The sequence below is a fragment of the Pararge aegeria genome, chromosome 16 (genome assembly GCF_905163445.1).
Source record: "Pararge aegeria chromosome 16, ilParAegt1.1, whole genome shotgun sequence".
Classification (NCBI taxonomy): domain Eukaryota; kingdom Metazoa; phylum Arthropoda; class Insecta; order Lepidoptera; family Nymphalidae; genus Pararge; species Pararge aegeria.
In genome coordinates, this window is record NC_053195.1 from 2,411,720 (window position 1) to 2,426,412 (window position 14,693).

The window sequence follows — 14,693 nt, forward strand, 5'->3', positions numbered from 1 at the left end:
TGCCATAGCACGCCAGCGGGAGAAGTCTACGTCGTTTTTTATTACACACACAGAATTAAGAACATACAGAATCCTTATTCAGCCATTATTGCAAGCATTGTGTCCATCACAGAGAAAACGCCCCGCGCACGTCTCACTTTACATCCGCGGAATCTTGCTAGTTAGTAGAGACAAAATAATTACTGTCAACTGTTGAAGATACCTCCTGCACGGCTAGCATGGGCAGGACACAATTATATCCCCGGGGAAAGGATAAAAGTTTACCTTCTCGCAACTATCTCTCGAGCACTGGCGCAGAAGTGGAAATAATATCCAAATAATATATATGTATTAATAAACAGGGGTAAACTTCTCCTATTCCATGTTCCAGTGATTTTGCAGATGGACGCGTTAATTATATCGCTTTTCAGGGGATATAATCGGGGGATATCATGTTTAACTCCTGCCCGTGCAAGCCCTGCTGTTCGAGAAACACTTATAAAGTGGAGTGGTTTTTTATGCTTCAACATGTGTACACGGTGTCTGTACGTTCTTATTTCTGTGTTCACACTTATATTATTTGGGAGGTGCCGGGGATATAAACCGGCAGTGGTGTGCACTGGGCTCCTTACCTGGATATGCACGCACGGGGAAGAGTGCAACACTTTTATACGAGTTATATATCAATTTTAGGGTAGGCAGTGCTTTTGTGAATGTACAAAGTGCACGCCACTGGTATTCGGAACCTCCTACTTACAAGAACTTAGCGCTCACCACCGCGCCAGGAAGGTCAACAAAAATACTCCTGACATTTTGTAATAAAAATAGTTTTTCTTTCTCTTGAGACAGTCCAGGAAAATGTCCAGACCAGTTTATCTTTATTTCACTACAAGTTGACTGCAAAATTACCTCTTGGTAAGGGATAATACAGTCTAAGATGGTAACGGGGTAACCTGTTAGGGATATAGCAGTTTTATCATCACATCAACAATGACATCGTACCGGAACGCTAAATCAAGCGAGCGATAAGTCTTTGTCGGTAGAGTGGTAATTAGACAAGGCCAAAGCGTCCCACCAGATCAGACCAGAGAAACTTCACCAGTTTACTGGGCGGTCGCGGTAAGATGCTTGTTACATACTTACATGTTAGACCAATCAGGTAATATGTTCTGTGTCCATTCTCGCGCGTGCCTCGCGAGGCGTTCCTCCATACGTAGCGACTCTTGCAGTCGCGCATGCCTCGCGGCCGCCTCGCGCTCGACCCTACGCCTCGCCGCCTCTACCATACGTGCGTGTTCCGCCTTGTGCCTGAGCGCCTCTTCTGTGCATTTCGCTGGGAGATTCGAAGGTCTGAAAAAAAATAAGATATTGGTTTTAAAAAAACTCCCGTATTTATAGTTATTTACATTTATTATTTTATAGTGTTTAATAGGTTTTGTTATATGGGCCTATAAAAAACACAGTTTGCCTGATATAAAAGAATAAATAAAAAAATAAAAAAAATTAACACGAATTCCATTTCAACAATCATCAATAGCTGCTGGACTGCAGGTCTTTCCAAGTGGTAGGGTTTGCCCATAATGGGTCCGGAAAGAAGAGTTGCTAATCGCAGAAGATGTAGTCACAGAGGACGCTGTCCGTTCTCCGTTGCACTCCCTTAGTCGAATTGTACGACATCCGCGGGAAAAGGAGGGTTGGTGACATCTGCATTCTGATCTGATGTTTTCTCGTAAAACCCTTAACCCTTATCTCACACACCGAAGTCCTAAACACTTTAAAGGGATGCAATCGATAAAGTTAAGGTAATAAATGCGTTTTACTCGTAAGAATTAAAATATCACTTTCTTCAGCGGTGAAGGAAAACATCGTGAGGAAACCTGCATACCTGAGAGTTCGCCATAATGTTCTCAAAGGTGTTTGGAGTCCACCAATCCGCACTGACCTAGCCCGATTTTTAGCACCGAAAAAATGTAGACGAAGTCGCGGGCAACAGCTACTAAAATAATAGAACGTAACGACCAATTAAGCATCGTATTCACGCGCTAATATCAACCTATCGTTTTTTAATAATTTAAACAATAACCAGTAACTCAAAGCTGATCGCTTCGTAATCGGTAAAACGATTAGCAAATAATATGTTGCCATTGAACCGTTATTAAATGAGCACAATGTGTAAATAAACAATTAACAAAACATTTGCTAATAATAGTTATTGTTTATCGTTAAATTTTCTGTGTTAGCTATTAAAAGGAGTAGTTCAGTTATTTAGCGTTCGTTAGTTAAACTTAAAAGGAAACTATAGACTTCTTTGTATAGAATTCAATAACTCTCAAAACTTTTTGAAATCATATCTCAGGAGAACTCTCGATTCTCGCGGATTTTTATTAGATCGCCGGTAGTCTAAAAAATTAAAGGTCTGAATTATTTACGAACCTAAACGAAATAGGTCGGTTATAATTATTTTTTTAATGAATCCTGTTTTAAAACCACACCCTATTTTTTACACAACTTAAAAATATCTGTAGGACAAGCCTTTTTTTACAAGAATACAAAACTTAAAAATATAAGTAGAAGTACAACTAAATTGAATGCCACGCGTCCCTCAAATAAACTGTTCCTACGGGATGCTTTAAAAACAAAAACACAAACAAAAGCGGACGAAGTCGCGGGCAACAGCTAGTTATATAGTTCTATCTGCACATAAAACTTGAGACTTTAATAAGAGTATGCCAGTCGTTACTGCACACTCGTAAACACACGCGGCGATGGTTAATCGTAGGAAATTCCCAACTAACTACCGAACCCTTTACAGTTCGTGACTTGCCATAAACGTGAGGTGTTTATTCAGGCAAATTGGATTTGTATTCTTAATCCAAAGGCAGTAGGGCACAAAATGCATCAAGGTATGTTTAAGACCCTACTGCAATCGTTTCGAGTTTGATGAGAGATGGGAATAGGTAGGCAATTTGAAGCCTGAGAACATTAATAAAAATAACTAATTCGTATTCCTGTGGGTTCGTTTCGATATTTGAATGCTTTAGCCAGACCAGTATTTGTTTTAGTTATCATCCTCATCAATATCATTAGACCTATAGATGAATTCTTGAAGTGGCGGCTCTTATCGGAGGTTGGCAACCATTACGGATATCTGGACTTTGGACGCAGCTGCACGGAACAACGATCGGGTACTTTCCCCGAACCATTGGCGTAAATTTTTAGCCATGATGTTCTTCTCCGGCCAGTTGGTCTTTTGCCGGCTATTTACCCCTGAATAATGAGCTGAAGGAGGTCATATTTATTGCATTTAAGTTAATTTAAAAACTGCGATAGCCCAGTGGTTAGGACAGCTTCACTTCCGGCGGGCCGAGTTCGAATCCCAGCATATTAAAATATCACGTTCTATCATTCATATTAAAATATCACTTGCTTCAACGGTGAAGAGAAACATCGTGAGCAAACCTGCATGCCTGAGAATTCTACATAATGTTCTTAAAGGTATGTAGAGTCCACAAATCCATACTGGGCCAACGTGGTAGACTTCCTTAACCCCTTCTCATTGTGGGAGGAGACCCGTGCTCTGTAGTGGGCCGGTAATGGGTCGATATGATGATACTCTATAAGTAAGATATTAAAAACCTGATGAGTGGCAATGAAGTGCAAGAATGACTAAGAAGCGCAGACAGCGGTAAAAGTTAAAACATTCCCTTTATGCGGAGGTAGAATGAATATTTTATTTGACATGGATGTTCTAATACAATACAATTGACATTGCTAATGGTTTATAAATAAACGAGACTTAACCTTCGGTGGTATGTCATTGGCCTCCATTAGGTGCAAAGGAGAATTGGCACCGCACCAGTACCCCACTTGAGAGCTCTACTTATAAATATAGAGTGAAAGATAAACTCTATTGAGTGATGAATATCTGATATTAATTATTTAAGCGGGGTCAGTCATTAAGTTATGATGCAGTCTAAGATCGTCGCTGGCTGAACTGTTAGGGGTATGGCAGTTACAAAACCCTAATCATCATCATCATCATCACATCAACCCATTACCGGGCCACTACAGAGCATGGGTCTCCTCCCACAACGAGAAAGGGTTGAGGCCACCACGCTGGCCCAGTGCAGTTTGGTGGACTCCACATACCTTTGAGAACATTATGTAGATGTTCACCGTTGAAGCAAGCGATATTTTAATTACTTAAAACGCACATAACTTAGAAAAGTTGAAGGTGAGTCCTGGGATTCGAACTCTGCCCCCGGATAGCGAAGTCGAGCTCCTACCACATGCGCTTTCACCGCTTATACCCCTAATATATTCGTATTATTGCCGAGTATTTATTCATTATTATTATTTGCTCTGATTAGTAATTTAGTCTCCCAAGTTAAATGTATCTTTAATTTAATTTTTTCTTTTATATCAATTAATTCATTTTCTATTCCTTTGTTCTTTTTTGCTGGCACTTAGTGATTTTTGCAATAACTTGCTATAATCGACACATTTGGAGAATTTTTCACCCCACCGATGTCATCGAGCCCCAGGAATCTTCTCATGGAGAGTGCTTCTCGAAGAAGAAGAATTCCTCACTTAACAATTTTTCATTGTGAAATCAAAATCTCCTGACGATACTCCGGTGTCGGAGCAATACATCATCTTGGTCAGGGAAACGCACCTAGAAGGTACACTGCCGGAGATCTGTTTGTTGTGGAGTATAGAGATTGAAGAAATTATAAATTACACCATACAGATACTCATGCGTTTCACGGAGTGTAGGAATTTAAGCTTCCTTCCTGCTTCTAACCAATACCAAGGAGAGCGCCAAACCCTAGGAAATTGTAGTAGAAGTAAAGTCTCTTAGGATTTTAATCTGTTCTTTATTGATTATGTAGTTAGCCAAGACAAGGCGAGACTGCAATTCCTTACAATGGCGTCTGGAGCGGAAGTGGGCAAGCAGTGTCTAGGCGGTATGCAATTTGCCCGACCGTGTTTTAAGCCCCACCTGTATTTATTGGCTTATTCCTTCTACGTCTGGTTAAAAGATTACTTCGCGTCTTCAGCTACAAAGGATGTAATTTTGTACAATTACCTACGCTAGAATAAGTGAATAAGACAGTATGAATAAGAGAATAACTATTCGGTAATTTTATAGATATTCCTTATGCTTTTATTAAACAATTATAATATCACTACTCACGTGAATACAGACCTGACCAAGGTGACTTATGTCTATATATATATGACTGGTTACTCTACGGTCTACACATGGTTCCTATTGTAAAGTGACTGAGAAAAGTAATAAACGACTAAGACACCGTGAGGTATATTTGCATCGATCGAGTCCATGTTGGACTGTATTGTATCGAAAATGCACCCGTATTAATATCAAAATATACACCAACTCAATGTCATGAACATTGTTGTTGTTGTTAATCAAATATAATTTTAATTAATTCGAGAGAGTCATTGAGAGATAAATTTAAAGATTTTAAAATAATGACAGTGTATAGTCAGTACATATTTGAAAATTTAATGTACGTTCATAAAAACATTTCTAAATTTAAGAAAAAATGTGACTGCAATAATTTAAACATTAGAAGTAAGAATAAACTTACAGTGCAATATACTAGGTTACATAAAATTCATAATTCGTTTAAAGGAAATTGCATACAATTCTACAATAAACTACCAATTGACTGATCTTGGAGATGTCTCTTAAAAAGTTCAAAGTTTGTATTAAACGTAAGCTTATAGAAAAGTCCTATTATAGTATAAAGGACTACGTAAACGATAAAAAAGCTTGGGTGTAAATTATTGCTCTAACCAGGTTGCTCTTCTAATAATTTAAAATGACATTGTGAGATGGTGATAACAAAAAAAAAACACCCGGCTAAATTTGTTGTGGGCTTCTTCTTAGACCAGGACGCGTTTGGTACCCTCGTAGCTTTAGTTTTAAGTTTACGAATGTGGTTATCGCCATCATCTCACTACCGTGTAATTCTTATGTACGCATCAAAAGTGCCACCTATGGGCCTACTTGAATAAAGATATTTTTGACTTTGACTTTGACTTTGAATTGTTTCTTGGAAACTATTTATTAATTGAATAATAATTATAAGCGTTTTTGTAAAAATCCTAATCAATTTAATAAAACATCTGGCCAAAATGATTTTATAGTTATCAAAAGTTAAATAATTTACCCCCTTTATAAAATTACCGTAACAAAAGTGAACCAAGATATTAAGTTTGTTTTTCGTAATTGAGTAATACCTTCTTAAAAGTAAAACATAAATGTTTAACTTCGATAGCTTGGTTATGGAAATTAAACTTTACTATTTCAAATGTCTGAAATTCTGATTTTCATTTGCTTAAACGGAATTTGTACAACCTTTTAACGTTTTTTCCGACTTAAATATATATTTTTTTCTTGACAAAACAAAATGACATTCCGATAGTTAATTTACCTGCCATTTACATTGTCAACCACAGATTGTGATCTACAATGAACATAATTAAATACCTCTTAATGCTAGTCAATAATAAATATCTTTTATTGCTATTTAAACTAATTTTATTTATTGAAGACTGAAGCATCCTAAGAGGAAGAAAAATTAATTGAAGACATATTGAAATCGATAATGTTCGAGGTTTTAATATTTACATATATAAATAAATAGTAAAGAACTTTCCATTACGCGAGCACGTATTTTGTTAACCCCGAGTGCTTTGTTTGCTATTTCAATAATTATTGTATCTCAGTGGCGATCAATGACAAGAAGTTCTAATAGAATCAAAATTATCTAGTTCCACTTTATAACAAGCCAGTATCGTTTATTGTATTTTTGATTATCGCCTCGAAAGCAAGATCCCGGTTGGATCGGTTTTAAATTAATCTTTTTATAATTGGTATTATAACAGTGGTGTTACCGATCGTGTTACATAAACTAAGTAGTATTGAAATAAATAAACAAATTAATTCATGCATACCTAAACAAGGAAGCTCACGCGATATCGATTCAGGCTAAGGTTTTTACATTTTATAAGAACAACACGAAAATTACTATATTTGCATTCATGTTGGCACGACTAGCATTTTATACTCGTACAAACCCATGTATCTGTTACTGTCATTAATACGTACAGTTTTCGATAAAATCGAAATCGAAATTTTAAGATAATATTTATTTCTTGCTTTATCTACTATAAATGATAGTGATAGCCGAGTGAGTAGTACTTCGACTTCACTTTCGGGGTAGCGAGTTCGAATCCCAGCACGCACCTCTAAATTTCTTAAGTTATGTGCGTTTAATAAATTTAAATATCACTTGCTTCAACGGTGAAGGAGAACATCGTGAGGAAACCTGCATACCTGAGAGTTCTCCAGAATGTTCTCAAATGTGTGGAAGTTCACCAATCCGCACTGGGCCAGCGTGGTGGACTACGGCCTAAACCCTTTTCATTCTTCATTCTCATTGTGAGAGCAGACACGTGCCCTGTGGTGGGCCGGTAATGGGTTGATATGATGATGTTGATGAAGGTATTTTACTTTTCATAAGATTAAGACATAAAGCTATTCATCTAATTAAGTTTAACTTGAAATGAAGAGTTTTGAAATGTTTACTCATAATACTGTTCGTGTGATTATTGTGAACTTTTAGCCCTACCCTAAAAGTGCTAAAGGCAAACTGTCTGTCTAGACATGACGAAACTTTATTGATTGCTATTCAACGATATATTTGCAAGGTTGTATATGTGACCTAACAACGTAAGGTTTCCTACATTCTTGCTAGGCTACGAAACTTAAAAGGAGACCAATTTTTAACATAAAGATATCTTTTTTATCCGATAAGGCTGATCATGACTTATGGTTACATAACTATTGACCTGTTATGAAAGCAGCAGCACTCAGGCGACAAAGGAAATATCAATGCTCAGAGTATCAAACGACCAAAGATACCGGTATCGACCAACGAGTTGTGAGAGGAAAGTGGCAAACTTAAAAATCATAAATATATTTATGTTATCTTATATGACTGACCATGACTTATGGCTCAAAAATCTTGTTGCTAACTATGGGCCTCTTAAGAAAGCAGAAGTCATTCAGTGGGCAAAGGAAAGTCTCAGAGTATCAGTTCGGAAATAAGGAGATCCGCAAAAGTACCAGAGTTAGCGACACAGCCCAAAGAGTTGCGAGAGTAAAGTGGCTAAGTGCAGCCGAAGGAAACCTCCGGATCCCTACGGATATAACCTAAAAATCATTAAGATATTTATGCTATAAGACATGGCTGTAGATCATGGTTTATGCCTCCAAAACAATGTTGCTAACTATGGTCCTAATATGAAAGCAGAAGTCATTCAGTAGACATGAAAAGTCTCAAAGTATCAAATCAGTAATATCAAGATCACGACATAGGCCAACCAATTACGAGAGTCAAGTGACAACGCGCAGCTGAAGGTATCCTTTGGGCACATACGGGCAGAACACTTTCATAGGATTGAGAATTGAATAAATATCTGTGCAGAGCTCAAGAACAAAGAGTGAAGACGAGTCGATTTAGTTCCTTACTCATCCTTTCAACAAGAAGGCCCGAGGTATCTTAAGGTTTATCTGCACTCTGTATGTTACTGACTGACTGTTATGCTGTCGATATCTCATGGACACGTATGAATAGCTTTGCTTCCTCATTTCTGTGAGAAGCAGCTCTGAAATGCTCTTCCGGTTTCCGTTTTCCCCGCCTACTATAATGTGGATACTTCCAAGTAAACAATGAATAGATATCTTCTAGATAAACACATTGTACCTTCGGGCTGTATTATCACATGCATTCACTCATCAAGTGTAATTACATTCAATTGTCAAGGCCAAAGTAAAACCTTTCTTAATTCTTCTTCTTCTTCTTTGTCGTAACACTCTTGCCAGAGTGGTCGTGGTCATCACGGTGGGACATTGTTTGTGGCAGTTGTTACTCGCCTCACGATCATTCGCCACTTCTCCCTGTTTGCAGATAGTCTGGTACACTCATGCAAGGGACCTCCCACTGAAGTTTTGTTTTGATCGGTCCATCGCATGGGTGACCTACCGCGTGCTCTAGTGCCTTCTACCTTGCCCTGCACAATAAGGCGTTCTATGGAGTTGCTGTCTTTCCGGGAGACGTGACCGAAGAATTTTAATATGCGGCTATGTACTAATGTTGAGAGACGTTGCTTGATGTCCAGTTCTCGGATAATGGAAATATTGGTGCGAAATTCATTCCATGACACTCCAAGCATACTCTCTCCAACACCACATCTCTAAAGCATCAATTTTCCTCTTCTCGACCTCTCGCAAAGTCCACGTCTCCGCGGTGTCTAAAAATATGGGGAAAACAAGTGTTTGTACAAGCCGGATCTTAGTGGCCTTAGTAATGTTACGGTTCCTCCATATTTTTTTCAGCTTTTCCATAGTAGTTCTCGTAATTGCCATACGTCGCTTTACCTCTTCTACGCAACCACCATTGTTAGTTATTAAAGCGCCAAGGTATACGTAGGATTGGACAACTTTATATTGGATGATTTTATCTATGGTAATTTGTAACTGTTTGGAAAAAGAATGTATTTTAACTATCGTACAAATGTGTCTGAGCTTGTACTTTATCTTTTCAGTTGGTAGACAATAACTGAAGTAGTTTATCATCTTTTATTTATTTTCTACTAGCGTACCCAGCCCGCTTTGCCGGGCTAGATTTTGCTTTATTTTATTTAAACAATAAACTTACATCATTAAATTTTTAATTTAAGTCTCATAATATAATGAATCATTTATTTATCTCCGTATTCATTCTCTTCTATCCTCTTCTTGAGCGAGTGAAGATCATTATCTACACCCATGTACAACCAACAATAGAATCATAGTAAATAAAAGCTGTATTTGATAGTTTGACAGTTCAAAAATAGGAGTGCTCCGATCGTCACCAAACTTTACAGGAGTAACGCCAGGTCAATCCGGAGATTCCCTGAAAGTTTCATTGAAATCGGTCCAGCCGTTTCGGAGCCTATACGGAACATACCCACACACTTTCTCTTTTATATATATAGATAGGAAGGAAGTCAGCTACCATTTTACTAAGCCTTATTTCTGTCTTTGTTAGCTAGCTCTCTCTTTTCCTCTCTATCCTAGAGGACATTTTAACATGTACTTACATTTCTGTTTATTGCAGTGACCACTCTATGTCGCTTTAATACAACTATTTTTTACATCTACAGCAATGCGTTTGACCGAGATCCGCGGCTCAATAAATCTGCGGTTACCACAATTTCACTAATGACACGCTCTGCTAATTATTATCACAGTTTCAAAAATATTTCATCTTCCGTTGAGGTTTGCGGTCGATTTAATTGCCTAGTTTACGGACAGTGCATTATGGGGTTTGGGAAATTACATGCGACATTAGCACAGAGGGGCACCGCCCAAAAATGCATCAATGTGATCGTAACGAATAAAAATTGAATAAACTTTCTTCGTCTTTCATAAACGGAGCAGTCTCCACTTGATTGGAGTTTCATACTTTACATATACTATTATTTAAGGCGATGTGACGTTTGTTTCGGTTTATTTCAAAATAAGGAAGCTGTGTATTATGCGTACGTCCATAATCAAGGTAACAAAACAATTAGGGCAGACCTACTTTTGCATTTATAATACTAGCTGACCCGCGCAACTTCGTCTGCACCAAATTGTTTTAATATCTTAAAAAAAACCTAGAAACTCAGTGCAGCGCTACCTACCAGGAACACCTGGTTTTATTTCCAAACTATGTTATTCGCGGCCGTACGTTATTCTATACCCGTCGCAACTTCTAAGCGATGGGTTCAATTTCAATATTTTAAAAATGAATTTGCAGGTATATAATCAAACTTTATATTTATATTATTTTATTTCTTTCACATTTATAATATTAGTATTTAGTAGGAAGATACGCATGCATTCGATCGTTGTCCCTTATGCCTCGCGACTTGCTGTTATCTGTGAAGAGTTATGTCCTTTATCTCCAACAATAGTAATCAGAATTGGACAGTAAATGCTTGTTGGTATACACTTTAAAATAAAAAAAGAATTATACAAAATCGGTCGAAATTTAACGGAAGCTATGAAGTAAAATTGATAAAAAAAATCATCCCATTTCCCGGAGGAAACTTATTGTTTATCGGGATAAAAAGTATCCTATATGTTGACCCGGTATATCAGCTACCACTATATCAAATTTTATTTAAATTCATTCAGTAGTTTTCACGTGATGCCCGGACAGACAGACAGACACACAAAAATTCAATAAAAATCTGTTTTGGACTCAGTGTCGATTATAAAGCATCCCCCGGTCAAAATTTGCAAAATATATTAAATGTACAGAAATCTTCGCTGGTTTATGATTCACATTTGATAGACCCAATCGCAATAAATACATTCTTGTATATTTGTAAAACGACATTTTACCTACCCTTCGGGAATGGACTCAGATACACTTGTGGTCCGTAGCTTTTAGCAAGAGGTGAAACAGCGGCTTACGCTACTATAATTTAATACATAAGTACAGTTTTATTTCACGTTTATCACTTAGACGACTTCATTTGAATTTTACCTATTATCACGTTAAGCTTTTAAACTATTAAATTCAAATAAGGATATTCACGTGCACGTCATCGTAGGTAGTTCAATAGCCCCACAGATCGGGGCCATGTTATGTGTTCCAGCGTGAGCGTGAGGTTACGGTGGGTGTGATTGACCGACATCGGCATTAACTTTTATACTGATAATAGGTACATTAAGCTCATAACTCGATACGATCAATAACACTTGGATAGAAGTAAATAGGCACTCCACTTTTTTGTGTTAATAGATTTGTAACAGTTTTTTTGAATGTTAAAAGCTTTTTTTATGACAACAGATCGCTGCGATCCCACTTCTGATGTTCAGTTTAGTAATGATGCCGATTAAGGTGAAATCGTGAGGAAATCTCCTTTGTCATCGATTACAGAAAGGTTCGCGCTAGACTTTGTACCCAGTGGCATGCACTTCATACATGCACAAAGGCACTGGCTACTCATTTTTTTTATAACTCGGATAGAATGATGATTTTTCCACTTTATTTCATACACGCAACTATCCCCAATAGTATCGTAATACTGTAACGACAGAGTAAAATTATACTTAGTCATTAGTCTTAACGCTCAAATTCGGCTACACTTCTTAAGCCAGCGTAACTAAAGCAGTCGGCTATTTTACATACCTTGTGGTATGTAAAATATGTAAAACTAGTACAGATTTTGGGACTTTTATGTTGGAGGTTCTCAGTACATATGATGTTATTAGAATCTTTTAAGAACTCAATGTACCTACTGGCCGATAAATACGAGTCGATAGGTAATAGGTATCCTCGATAAAGCTTTCGTGATTGCGATAATCTCGTACGGTATTAAATTGAAATGTCAGAGATCATTTCAATCCCACGATCTAAGATTGCATTCTAAGAACTGCCAGCCAGTTCCCCATAATGAAACAAACACTGGTCTTTGTTATTGTGCCTACTTGATGTGTGATGAACGCATTATCCATACGTACGGAGGGCGTAAGTAAGTTCTAGGTACTCAAGTCTTATTTGAGGAGCTCTGGTACAAGTTTTTGGTACTATATTTTATTGATTCTGACTTATCCTGGCTAATATATCGCCAATTGTCTGGCGAATCTATTCTTAAAATAAAGCTAAATGGGTATTTGTTTTTTTTTTATTTCACTACAAGTTCGCCCTTTTTAATCTCACCAGCTGGTAAGCGATGATGCAGTCTTAAGATGTTAACTGGCTAACCTGTTAATGGTATGGCTATTATATTATACCCATATCCCTGCTTATCAACCATTTAAATAACAGCGACATCGTACCGGAACGCTAAATCGCTTAACAGCACATCTTTGTCGTTAGGGTGGTAACTTGAATCCCATCAGACCAGACCAGAGGAAATTCAGAAATTATAAATTAACAGACTGCACCCGTTGGGGATCGAACGCGGGACAGCACTCATAATACCACAAAGCTCACCGCTGCACCAAAGAGGACGTCGATTGAACGCGCCACCATACGTATCTCAAAAAACCTTCATTTGACACCATTTTTTAAAGATGGTTATGGACTATGTAAACGATATGGAATGGAGCAATGCACTAGCGATGCGTCGCGGTGGGTCCTGGGATAAAAGTTTGTTTGAACAAAATTTCTTGCCAGAAGTAGTACACTAATGGTAGAATAATGAATGATGACGTTTCTGTAAGACTACATTTCAAAAGTGCCTGTAAAGAAGTGCTTCTTGACATAAACAAATTTGTAATTTACATCAATTTAAATAACTACTTTTAAATCACTTTTTAATTAACCCCAAAAGAAGATTTCACAAGATGAATCTAAATAAATGTCTGATGTTTGTACTTTGGGGCGCGAGCAAAATGCGCGGACGAATTTTCATTAAAAAATAGAAGCTTTTAAGTATCTCACCTATCATGTTGTATGAGAGCTATAGAACTGGCGACCAGATCATCAAACTGCTTCTCGCTGGCCGAGCTGCCCTGCCTCTTGTGGTGATGAGGAGTGTTAGCGGCTGATGATGCAGGCGTCAGCGACTTCTGAACTTCGGTGGTGTGGTTCTTATCGAGGTTGCAGGTGGATTTACTGCTGAACAAACGCCAAGATGAGCCAACGCTGGAGTCTTGGCTTTTGGTTGATGAACTGCTTTTCCATGGGAAAACACCTCTGTAACAAAGAAAAAAATAACAATAAATATTAAGTCTACGAGTAGGGTCAATGTTTTGGTGAATGGCATCCGACTAAAGAGGATTGAAAGTTTTTTTTAAAATACTACGACAATACACACATCGCCATCTAGTCCCCAAAGTAAGCGTAACTTGTGTTATGGGCACTAAGATATCGGATGAATATTTTTATGAACTATATACATAAATACTTATTATACCTTATTTATGATTGAACATGGGTTCGATTCAAAGGTATTGGGGTTTTCTGGCAAGGAATTCCCACTACCCGGAGCTAGGAAATTTGCGCTGTCAGCCCCCGAGCCTGGAAGAGCACGTTAAGGCTTCCGTGCCGGCTATTATCGATAACATGTGAAATAATCATGAAAGCACGCCATCTCATCGTAGTCTATTCAGTGAAAGTTATATGCTCTAAATCCCTTTCTCGTATGCGAGAAAATGCATGTATTTATTAATTGGACTTGATGCCCTTTTAGCAGTCATGATATTATGATTACTAAGATATCTTTTAAGTAAGTACCTTTCTATTTATAGTAGCACCGAACTGACTTCGACGACAATAACATAACAACAAAACTTTTGCGTCTCGAAAATTTCGGAAGATAAATTTGTTTTCCTTGCTAAGAACCTTAACTTCCAATATGATTAACCGGAAACTTCAAAAACGAAGGAGGTCCGAAAATGTTCGACTGTACATAATATATTTTGAAAATTTGTTGTTTGAAAAAATTGTTTGTAGAATGGAACCCCCTTAGTGTCTATTACGGAGGGGGTTCCATTGTGACCAAGTATAGAAGGATCTGATGAGGGGATCCAATAGAAGTCGGGGGAAATTTGCAAATATTGTACAGTATGTTTGTTGAACTATCTCAATTCAAATGAAATCTATTAATCGTTCAGGTGTTTGAGTCTGAGAGAC

At 37.6% G+C, this 14,693-nt stretch overlaps 1 protein-coding gene across 2 annotated transcripts in view; it reads right to left on the reverse strand.

The window, feature by feature from the left end:
- Positions 1-14,693, reverse strand: part of LOC120630737 (TBC1 domain family member 12-like) — a 73,978-nt gene that overhangs the window by 10,814 nt on the left and 48,471 nt on the right. For both annotated transcript variants that reach the window (XM_039900030.1, XM_039900031.1), the window contains exons 2-3: positions 13,500-13,754; positions 1,123-1,329 (exon numbers count right to left, since the gene is read on the reverse strand). In XM_039900030.1, coding sequence (XP_039755964.1) covers positions 1,123-1,329; positions 13,500-13,754 — 462 coding nt within the window. The remainder of the gene's footprint in view (positions 1-1,122; positions 1,330-13,499; positions 13,755-14,693) is intronic.